This window comes from Chelonoidis abingdonii, chromosome 3, assembly GCF_003597395.2.
Source record: "Chelonoidis abingdonii isolate Lonesome George chromosome 3, CheloAbing_2.0, whole genome shotgun sequence".
In the NCBI taxonomy this organism is placed as follows: domain Eukaryota; kingdom Metazoa; phylum Chordata; order Testudines; family Testudinidae; genus Chelonoidis; species Chelonoidis abingdonii.
In genome coordinates this window covers 139,946,296-139,958,090 of record NC_133771.1, presented here as the reverse complement: position 1 = coordinate 139,958,090, position 11,795 = coordinate 139,946,296, and the positions used below count along the sequence as shown (strand labels likewise).

Sequence of the window (11,795 nt, the reverse complement as noted above, 5' to 3'; positions counted from 1 at the left end):
GAGTCAATAGCAAACTGGGAAGTTGACCCCATGCTCCTAGTCACCCCTGCATGACTTATTTTAGCCCCTTCATTCATTGCCAAAACTTCCCAAAAGACATTGTGCTGGATTGCACAGTGGGATAGCTACATTGCATTCTATCGATACAAGCCCCATGATGAGTATGCACATTGCCAAAACAAGGAGCCAAGTATGCATGTGCACAAGCGATGTACTAACTGTGGTGGTAGTATGCCGACATAACTTGGACATATGTTTGTAGTACAGACATGGCCCTAGAGCCACCCAGACATTAAAATTAGAACTATTGGATTGTGTGCATACATATTTTCTCAATTACATTTAAAGTTTAAGACATTAAATTACAGGGAGAATTTTTGGGCAAAATATCTGAAGCACAGAGGTAACTAAAGACACTAGGTGACCATTTGCTATGTTACTATTTGCAGTTAATCTTTTTCTTTTTTAGAAACTTGTCACCAATGAAATGTTTTTTAAACTTGCATGCCAGCTTTAACATCCAATACGAGCCTTTGGCTATTGGTGCAGGTTTGACATATCTTCTAATTTGATATAACCAAACTAGTCTGCTTTAATACTTAAAATCAGCAGAGTATTTACTTCCTTTGTACTTGTGATGCAATCTCTTTACTAAATTACCTAAAAAGGAGACTATCAAGAAATTGGGACTATGGTGGTATATCAGACCAGAGTGTTAGTGCCACTTGAATAGACAATGCCTGTGCCCTTGTTGGCCAAGCTAATGCTCTGAATGATTCATACTAAAAATAACTCAATTTCAAATCCATTTGGCAACACTCATTTGCCTATTATACCACTATTCCCCACATCTAGCTCTGTGGTGACACATCTAGATTGGTTTGCTGTACAGAAAAAGTCATTGACCATTGTGGAGCCTTCCTTCTCCTTCCAGTCCACTTTAATAAAACCTATTTTTGTTAACTTGAAAAAGGACAGGGAATATATTGCAAAAAAGTGTTACCTAAATCTCCATGTTTAAAAATACACAAAAAGCTCCTAAACAGAGCAAATTCAATTTAATAAGGAAACTTAGTCAAACTATCTTAATCAAAATAAACCTGCAATGTTCTTAGAGGACAAACTCTATAGCTAAAATAAACACCACTGACTGTGCAGTGGAGATTACAACTGAAAGATTCACATGAAAAACTAAAATTAACAATTTTACCTTAACAGATCTATGCAAGTTTATTTCTCTATGCAATATTTTGTAAGCAGTTGTAATTAAAGCTGCAGAGATAATTTGTGGTACATACAAATACCCTTCAATTACTACTTACACAATATTTAATATAGCAGTTTCTACAAGTAGTTTTAAATAAGCATCATTTCTACACTTTTCTTTCCATCGATTTAGTAAGACAGTCTAGTTAATACATGCTGGTTTTAAAGTTTCCCTCCCCAAACCACAAGTAAAATCAATTAGTTAATTTTCATTTTCTTTGAACATTTTGCTTAAGTGTTCAACTAGTGCTACAAGTTCAGGGTTTCCCCCAAGTGACTCAATCTGTTTATATGCTTCAGATTCAAGCTTTTGCAGCGTCTGCCGAGTGTACTCAAAGGAACCTACATTCTCAAGGTAATGTACACAGTATTTTTTTATATCTACATTTTCTGTCCTTTGACGCAAAATATTCTGCACCTGAGTGCTTTCAGGTCTGGACCAAATAGCATGAATAGTTGGGAATGAGAACTTGCCCTCAGTTAAATCTTCACAAAAACTCTTGTTCTCACTATATTCTTTGGAGTGTAAATTAGCATAGTCATCTCGTATTTGGAAGAAGAGCCCAAGTGTATTAAGGAGTGGTTTTAAGTCTCTTTTATAATTGGAGAACAACTGCATGAGGCCCACAGCTAATCCAAAGAGACCACCTGTCTTTTGCAGTACCATGGCTTTATACTCTGCTTCTGTAGGACAGGTGTATGTATCTCTCCAGTAAATATCCAAACCTTGGCCCTGATGCAGTTCCAGCAGCTGACGAGTGAACACTTTCACAGCTTCTGGGTGATCAAGTGTTAAAACCTTCTGTAGACCAAGGAAATACACATAATTAGCAGAATTTATTACAGATGGAATTCCATAGATGCTATGAGCCACTGGAAAGCCCCGTCGTAGCTTTGAGTTATCCTCAATGTCATCTATGAGTAAGCTGGCATTGTGCAACATCTCTGTCACTTCAATAATAACCTAATAATAGAAGAAGAGAAAAGTCTTACATTGTAAAATAAGTTCTACATTTGTGGAATATTTTGCATTTACACTGCATTAACTAGTATTCTGCACATTTTTAGTTGGTCCACCTCCTCCCTCTGTTGAGAGGGGCTCTCTAGAGCTCCATTATAAATTTCATGCAGAAGGCCAATGTTTGCAGCCACATCACACTGGTAGCTCACTCTCATTCTGAGATCGACCAACACCCCCAGGTCTGTCCTCCACTGTTGTTTTCAACTGATGTGCCTCCAGAGTGTAGCAGAAATTAGACCTTAAATTCATGACCTACATTTTTGTACTATTGAATTTCATCCAATTTCTGTCACTTCAATCTTCAAGGCAATCCAGATTTTCCTGTATAACATACTGATCCTCCTTCATACTGATGAGGCCTCCCAACTTTGTATCAGCAAATTTCATTAGTACACTCCTACCTTTTGTGCCAAGGTCATTCAGAAAAATACTGAACAAGATTGGTCTTGGAACCAATCCCTGAGGAACTCCTACTAGTAATCTCCCTTCAGAACGATAATTCACCCCTCAGTACAACTGGTGCTGTCTCCTCTTTAGCCAGGCAAGGGAGAAGTGTGGTTCCAAGATGGAAGCAGATGAACAGTCAGTCAGTGGGAAAGCTAGTTTAAAATGGCAGAAACTGTAGAGAAAAGACACATGCTAGCATTGAGATTGTATGAAATCAGAGTACATTAGACGAGGGCATAGCCTGTGAGATAAGCTGGAAAAACTATTTTATGAGAGGAGACTAAGAGGTTAGCTTCGCAAAATGAAGGCCAAGAAGCGATATGAATTGCTTTTTATAAAATACATCAGGAGGTTAAAACCAGGGAAGGTGAAGAGCTAAAGAAGTATAATGTCACAAGGACATTTGGATATAAACTGACCATTAATAAATTTAGGCTGGAAATGATAGGGTTTTTAACCATCAGAAGAGTTAAGTTTCTGGAATGGCCTCGCAATAGGAATGTGGGGGGCAAACATCCTAATTAGCTTTAAGAAAGAGCTTGTCAAGCTCTAGGAGTGGGATTGTATGACAGGGATGTTTGGGGTGACAGGGTGGGGGGAAGAAAAAGGGGGCAGGGTTCAGCCATCCTGAGGTCCCCTTCCAGTTTAGGTCTTATGTTCCTAAAGCTCATGCTTCAGGGCTTAAGCTGATCACTTGCCTAAGGTCAGGAAGGGACATTCTCTCCCCTCCCAAAATTCATTTTTTGGATCGCCTTCCTCTGAAGCATCAGATGGCTACAGATGGAGACAGGACACAGAGCAGGGTGGACCAGTGCTCTGAGATGGTATTGAGAATTCTCTCTCGTATTCTTGCTCACATGCTCAGAATCCGATCGCCATATGCGGGGTTGGGAAGAAATTGTCCCCCAGGTCAGACTGGCAGTGACCTTGGGTTTTTTTTTAGTCTCTACAGCTTGGGGCATAGGTAATTTGCGAGGATCATCTGGGCATCTTTCACTTAATTCCCTGCCATTGTATGTGCCTTAGGTATTGGTATATCTCAGTCTCTCCTATCCTCTTCCTGTGAGCATAGTAACAGTCTCCTAAGGGTTGTAACACTTTGGTCTAAATTTCAATTGTTGAATTTAGATGTGTGGATGTCTGGATGGTGTTAGTGGCCTATAATATACAGGAACTCAGGGTATGTCTACACTACGGGATTATTCTGATTTTACAGAAACTGATTTTAAAAAACAGATGATTGTATAAAGTCAAGTGCACGCGGCCACTCTAAGCACATTAATTCGGCGGTGTGCGTCCATGTACCGAGGCTAGCGTCGATTTCTGGAGCGTTGCACTGTGGTTAGTTATCCTGTAGCTATCCCATAGGTCCCATAGTCTCCCCCGCCCACTGGAATTCTGGGTTGAGATCCCAATGCATGATGGTGCAAAAACAGTGTCACGGGTGATTCTGGGTAAATGCTGTCACTCAATCCTTCCTCCGTGAAAGCAACGGCACACAATCGTTTCGCGCCCTTTTTCCCCGGATTGCCCTGGCAGACGCCATAGCATGGCAACCATGGAGCCTATTTTGCCTTTTGTCACTGTCACCGTCACCGTATGGATGCTGCTGACAGAGGCGGTACTGCAGTGCTACACAGCAGCGCTACACAGCAGCATTCATTTGCCTTTGCAAAGTAGCAGAGATGGTTACCGTTCCTCCTGCACTGTCTGCCATTGTAAACTGGCAATGACATGATGGTTATCAGTCATTTTGCACCGTTTGCAATTGGAAATTGGTGATGACGGTTATTAATCCTTTTGCACCATCTGCTACTGTCATGGGTGCTCCTGGCTGGCCTCGCTGAGGTCAGCCGGAGACGCATGGACAAAAATAGGACTGACTCCCCGGGTCATTCCCTTCTTTATGTTTTTTCTAAAAATAGAGTCAGTGCTGCCTAGAATATGGGGCAAGTGTACGAGAGAACCAGAGAGCACAGCCGCTCCATGTCAGAGCCCCAGAGATCCTGCAGAAATGATGAGCTGCATGCTATTCTAGGGGGTGCCCCTGCAACAACCCCACCCATTGCTTTCCTCCTCCCCCAACCCTCCTGGGCTACTGTGGCAATGTCCCCCCATTCGTGTGATGAAGTCATAAAAAATGCAGGAATAAGAAACACTGACTTTTTAGCGAGATAAAATGAGGGGGAGGCAGCCTCCAGCTGTTATGATAGTCCAGGCAGGACATTAAAGGGTGTGAGGGAGAGGAGTGCAGTCTCCTGCTGCTATGATAGTCCAGGGAGTACAGAATCTTCTCTTTAGACATGAAAGGGGGGCGGGGAGGCTGATGGAGCTCAGCCTCCAGCTGCTATGATAAGGATGGTTACCAAGCCTTTTGTACCATCTGCTGGGAATGACCAGGAGTCATTCCCATTTTTACCCAGGTGCCCCTGGCCGACCTCACCGAGGCCAGCCAGGAGCACTCACAGGATGACGACAGTTTTCCACCATTTTGCACCATCTGCCATCAGGAAAGGAAGGGGAGGGGATGCTGCTGTTCAGCACCACAGCACCGTGTCTACCAGCAGCATGCAGTAGACATACTGTGACATTGAAAAAAGGCGAGAAACCATTTTTCCACCCTTTTCTTTCACGGGGGGGGGACGGGGGAGGGTGTGTGTGGGGGTAAACCCCTGACGAGATATATCCTGAAACCAACACCTGGAACAATGTTTGTGACCCTTCAGGCATTGAGCTCAGCCAAGAATGCAATGCTTTTCGGAGACTGCAGGATAAGCTGGATTCCTCAGCCACCACACGCCTGCCCCTCCCCCATGAGTGTCCATTTATTCCGTTGGCTTTCCGAATTACACTTGTCATGAAACAGCACTGTGCTGTCCTGCTGGTGGCCTCTGTCTATCCACAGCTGGAGATTTTTTTCAATGCTTTGATCATTTTCGTCTTCTGTAACGGAGCTCTGATAGAATAGATTTTGTCTTCAATACAGGCAATCAGATCCAGTATCCTCCCGTACGGTCCATGCTGGAGCTCAATTTTGGATTCGAGACTGCATTGCCCATCTGTGCTGATCAAGAGCTCCACGACTGGGCAAACAGGAAAATGAAATTCAGAAGTTCCACGGGGCTTTTCGTGTCAACCTGGCAGTGCATCCGAGTTCAGATTGCTTTCCGGAGCAGTCCACAATGGTGCACTTGTGGATACCGCAGAAAGAAATACCGTCGAATTGTAGCCACATTAACCTAATCCGACAAGGCAATACCGATTCAGTGCTACCCCCTAGCTGGGAGGAGTACAGAAATTGGTTTAAAGAGCTCTTTATATCAATATAAAGGGCTTCGTTGTGTGGATGGGTGCAGGGTTAATTCGGTTTAATGCTGCTAAATTCGGTTTAAAAGCGTAGTGTAGACCAGGCCTCAGGCTATATGATCTGATGACTTCTTCTGGAGTTGAACTGACTATGAACACCATGGAAAGTGTTTAAAAAAAAAAATAGAAAGCTGGATCCTGACATAAATAAGGAGACAGTGGAATTGACAGGACTGGGTAGCGTGGAAGTATTTCTTCGTACTAGAGAGAAAGAACATAATTTTATATATTCTGAAATCAGACTACTAGGACTTGGGAAACCCCTAGAGGAGAGAAATGGCAATAGTCTAGAAGAGATTAATAGAAACGTTCATCCATCCAGACTGGTGGAGCTAGTGTAGCAGTGTTCACAAGCAATGGTGCAAAGGTGGTGGGTGATATGTAGACTTGGAGTTGCAAGATGCAGCATTCATGAACGAGGATGATATTTTCTGTCAAAACTTTAAGTAAGGGAACAATTGTTTGATAGTGCTTCTTTTGCTCAGAAGTGATTCTGACATTTAGCTGCCTGGTAAAGAAATTAAATCAATCCACAAATGTATTTGGTCAAGACAGCCAGTATGGTGCCAGTGAAGAACATAAAAGGTGTCAGAAGATATGTAATTTGATTGTCAGTGGCTTAAAAGTGATAGCTAAGTTAGGAGAGAGGTAAACAGTTAGGAAATTGAAGACTGCAGTGATTTGATTTGCAGTTAGCCTCATAGGATCCCTTACCAGAGCCAAAGAAAGAAGAAATGCTTAATAGAAAGAGCTGAATGCTGCGGACTGCCCCATATTACAAGGCTTCATGCAGTTAAAGTCACAATGAATTACAGAGAGGCAGTAGCTGCTCCATAGTTAAGGCTGAAGCCAGCTTTCCATTCTAAGTATGATTTTCAAACCTACTCCTCAGAGAAAAACAAAAACCCAATTCCCTGATATTTCATGTACTGTATTATCCCACTATGTACCAAACATTCCAGAGAGTCTAAAGTCACTCAGAAGTTTGTGTTGTAGTTTTATTTCACTCATACATGGTTGTTCATTAAGTTTTTGGCTAGATCTCGCTGATTTGAAGTTTCTGTGAACCACATTCTACTAAGGAGCCTTTCCTAAATTTTAAGATGGATCTGCAGGTTTTGTGATAACATTTCAGAATGTTATTACAATAATAAAAAGTGTGTATGTTTATATGCACAAAAAGTATACTACACATATTTTAAAGTTATACATTTTAATGCACTTTTCAAAACATGGATGGCCCATGGGTAGATGCTCATGAAGGGTGGAGAAGAGTAGCTGACAGGGAACTAGATAGAGTGTACGTGGATCGGGGTGAACAAATGTGATGAAGCCACCTAGGCACAAGTAGTACTGGGAAATAGGAAAAGGAAGCCACACGGAAGAGAGAGGTTGTCTCAGAAGGAACGAGGCCTATTCCTGCATTGCTTCAGTACTTCACTGGAATCCCTGCACTGCTTGAGGGGCCTACAGGAACAATCACTGATTAAGTTAAACATTTAAAATCCAATGATGTTGATAGCCTTTGTCAACTTTTAATGGAAACAAATATTGTTTCAGAAAACAAGAATACCACCATGCTTTCACATAATCACAAGAAAATGGAAATCACAAAATAAAGATTACACTTCAGATGTGCTGTCTCTGAAGGTAGGCAAATACATAGTTCAGGTCACCCAACCAAACTTTACTCTGTCCCTAAAATGCCACCCTCAGAACAACCAGAAACAGACTTCTTTATCCACACACTGCATAGGAACTAGGACTGTTGATTAATTGCAGTTGACTCATGTGATTAAAAAAATTAATTGTGGTTAAAAAAATTGAGATAAATCATTTTAAGTCACACTGCTAAATAGAATACCAATAGAAATTCATTAAATATTTTGGATGTTTTTCTGTATTTTCCAAATATATTGATTTCAATGACAACATATAATATGAAGTGTACAGTGCTCACTTTATATTATTTTTTAATACAAATATTTGCACGGTAAAAATGATAAAAGAAATAGTATTTTTCAATTCACCTCATACAAGTACTGCAGTGAAATTTCTTTATTGTGAAATGCAATTTATAAATGTGGGCTTTTTTGGTTACATAATTGCACTCAAAAACAATATAAAACAACTTTAGAGCCTAAAAGTCCACTCAGTACTACTACTTGTTCAGCCAATTGCAAAAGACAAACAAGTTTGTTTACAAGAGATAATGTTATCCACTTCTCATTTACAATATCACCTGAAAGTGAGAACAAGTGTTTGCATGGCACTTTTGTAGCCAGCGTTGCAAGTACAGTATTTACATGCCAGATATGCTAACATTCATATGCCCTTTCGTGCTTCAGCCACCATTCTAGAGGACATTCTTGCATACTGATGCATGTTAAAAAAAAAAAAAAAAAGTCTTAATTAAATTTGTGACTGAACTCCTTGGGGGAGAATTGTAGGTCACCTGCTCTATTTTACCTGCATTCTGCCATATATTGTGTGTTATAGTAATCTGATGATGACCCAGAACATGTTTGTTTTAAGAATGCTTTCATTGAAAATTTGACAAAACGCACAGAAAGTACCAACGAGAGATTTCTAAAGATAGCTACAGCACTTGACCCAAGGTTTAAGAATCTGAAGTGCCTTCCAAAATCTGAGAGGGATGAGGTGTAGAGCTAGCTTTCAGAAGTCTTACAAACACAAGACTCTGATGAGGAAAACTACAGAACCTGAACCACCAAAAAAGAATCAATCTTCTGCCAGAGGCACCTGACTCAGATGATGAAAATGAACATGCTTCGATCCACACTATTTTGGATTGTTATTGAGCAGAAACAGTCATCAGCATGGATGCATGTCCTCAAAATGGTGGTCAAAGCATGAAGGGACATATGAATCTTTACCACATGTGACACAAATATCTTGCGACCCTGGCTACAACAGTGACCGGTGAATGTCTGTTCTTACTTTCAGGTGACTCTAAAGAAAAAGCGGGCAACGTTATCTCCTCTAAATGTACACAAACTTGTTTGTTTGAGCAACTGGCTGAACAAGAAGTAGGACTGAGTGAATTTATGTTTTACATTGTTTTATTTTTGAATACTTGTAGGTGAACTGAAAAATAAAATAAATAGTATTACAGTGCAAATATTTGCAATAAAAATATAAAGTGAGCACTGTACACTTTGTATTCTGTGTTGCAATTGAAATCAGTATATTTAAAATGGCAGAAAATATACCATTTATTCAAATAAATGGTATTCTATTATTGCTTAACAGTGTGATTAATTTTTTTTTCATCGCTTGACAGTCCTAACAAGAACCTCAACACTGAAGTACAGGAGAGTGAATGAATGAAATAAAGGTATGGACTGGCTGGATAAGACTGTCAGAAATAAGAGTTGGAGAATTGATCTCGTCACGTATTTGGTGAGAAGCAGCATTTATACCTTAGCTGTAGTTAGTTAAGAAAAAATGCACTGCAGACTACATTTCTGAACAGAATGTTTGACTTGACAGAGCCACATGGCGGGGGCACACAGCCAGACACTGAGGGTTCCTGACATGCAGTCAGAAGAGACACCAGCCAGGAACTGAGTATGGTGGAAGAACCTGATCCCTGGTTCAGTGCTTCTGATTAGGGTGTGCTGGTGATCATCCATCTCTGAACTGAGAGGCAACATGATCATCCAGATGCTTTGCTTAAAACTGGCACACAACTGATTAGTTATTGAAACTTCATTCAGCTGTTGGCTTGTAATGGAAAAATATCAAGTGATAAACGGCCCTTTCCCAACTCACTGTGCTTAATGTATGATTTGCAGAGCAATTGGCTAGTTTCTCAGACAGGTCACTGAAAGTGCTGCGTTAAGGGATCGAAAGGAAGACAGTGATAGCTGTTCAATTACAACCTTTAAAGGTTAAACAGATTAAATACACATTTTGGAGAAACACATTGCACACAAAAAAGTAATATTTTGAGTAGTGCTAATAAGCAGATGTTTTCCTTTTTATGAACATTAAATTCACAAGGCTGCAAGGTATAGGAAACTGCTTTCCAACAAGCCAAGCCACCTTCAGCAAAAAATAAATAGAAGAGTTCGGGATTTATCAGTATTCTATGCTATCTAAACTAAGGGAATCCATCATCTGCACCTCAGTTTTACAAATACGTCCTTTTTTAAAGCAATAAAGAGAAAAAGTGACTGGTACCTGTTTTTTATCTTCTGGAACATTCAGCCAGTGATTAAAGGCCTGTGACAGTTTGGTTCTCACTTGTTTACCTGTAAAAAAAAGTTTAAATATTGAGGAAGGAAATTCCATAAGATCAAAACAGACAAAAAGTCAAATATTGGTACAATAATTCCATGCCTGTATTTCTGACAATTACCACCCACCACTATAAGAACAACTGGTTCAATAAGAACAAAAGTTGATCAGTAACAATGTCCCCAATGAGTTTTGACATAAAGGGCAGATTATAATAGTTTAAGTACTGCGGGAAGCGGGAAAAGGTGGACTGCTTCCATAACATATAGAATAAGAAGCGTCTTGCTTAGTCATATCAGTTGACTCATGTTAAACATCTCATGGTGCTATCCGGAAACAGTGCTACACTACATATTGCTATCAGTTACAGTAAGTTATATTTAGACATTGCTGTAATTAAATTGGTAAAATAGTTTATAGTTGACCATGGTGGATGAAGGGCAGACTGCAAGTCTGCAGCTTATATAAATCCGACAGCAACTGACAAATTTTATAAACCTAAATTTGTCAACATTAAGGACTTTTGCGGGGTATGTAACGAGTTACAAAACACAGTTTCAGAGTCAGATCAATCATTTAACTTTCAAATATCTGATCTGCTAGTGCACTGATCTCATGTTTTATTTATTGATCATCCCTTCATTTGCAGCTGGTCCTCCCACAATATACCAGTCTTATTTTTCCCTTAGGCTAACTGCCATCATAGCAGTCTGTATTCCATTCAAGACAACAGAAGTGGAGTTTGACTTATTTCCGTTTCTGCATTGCACTGGAAATCCACTAGCTAGTTCAATGAGGTTTACTGGCAACAGAAAGGTAAGCAATTGCGCAGCAGAAATAGTCTGACAGAGCCAATATCAAAGAGATCCTTAATACACATTTTGAATAGAAGGGAAATTTTTTTTTTCCCCAAAAATGGTTTTATAAAACTATTTGCTCTGGATATCTCTCCCAAAACACATGAATAGTAGTACTTGATTCTCAGAATGAATTAACCAAAATAGAGCAAGCAATCACCTGTTTCTGAGAAAGACAGACAGACAGACGATTTAGAGTCCAAATTTTACTTTTAGAGGAGCCAAGCCAATAATCATTCTAACTTCTGTTTTAACACAAAGTAGGAAAATTAAATTTTAGTTAGTTTAATGCATATTAATATGCACATGCCTATACATTTTTTGGAATAAATAGCAACTGCTAGATCAATTAGTGAGAACACTAAAACATATCTTAATATGAACACAGAGTTCAGATTATCCTGAGCTCAGCTTCCTGATGGAACAAGTTTAAGACCCTTGACAATTTCAAAATCATATTAAGTCAAGCATCTCTGTAAATTCAGCTCTTACTAAGAGTTCCTGTGAAAACAGCTTTATACAAACCACAAAGCTGGGCATGCCAGAATCAGGTTTCAGGCTGTTTTTACCCTATT

The 11,795-nt window shown here is 39.9% G+C and overlaps 1 protein-coding gene across 5 annotated transcripts in view; it reads right to left on the bottom strand.

Annotated features, from left to right (window-relative positions):
* Positions 1 to 455: 455 nt before the first annotated feature.
* Positions 456 to 11,795, bottom strand: part of GGPS1 (geranylgeranyl diphosphate synthase 1) — a 48,466-nt gene continuing 37,126 nt past the window's right edge. For 2 of the 5 annotated variants that reach the window (XM_032783130.2, XM_032783129.2), the window contains exons 2-4: positions 10,307 to 10,377; positions 2,689 to 2,906; positions 456 to 2,230 (exon numbers count right to left, since the gene is read on the bottom strand). In XM_032783130.2, the coding sequence (XP_032639021.1) occupies positions 1,469 to 2,230; positions 2,689 to 2,706 (780 nt within the window). In that variant the 5' untranslated portion in view covers positions 2,707 to 2,906; positions 10,307 to 10,377 and the 3' untranslated portion in view covers positions 456 to 1,468. The remainder of the gene's footprint in view (positions 2,231 to 2,688; positions 2,907 to 10,306; positions 10,378 to 11,795) is intronic. The other 3 variants (XM_032783124.2, XM_075064177.1, XM_075064178.1) reach the window with 2 other exon arrangements.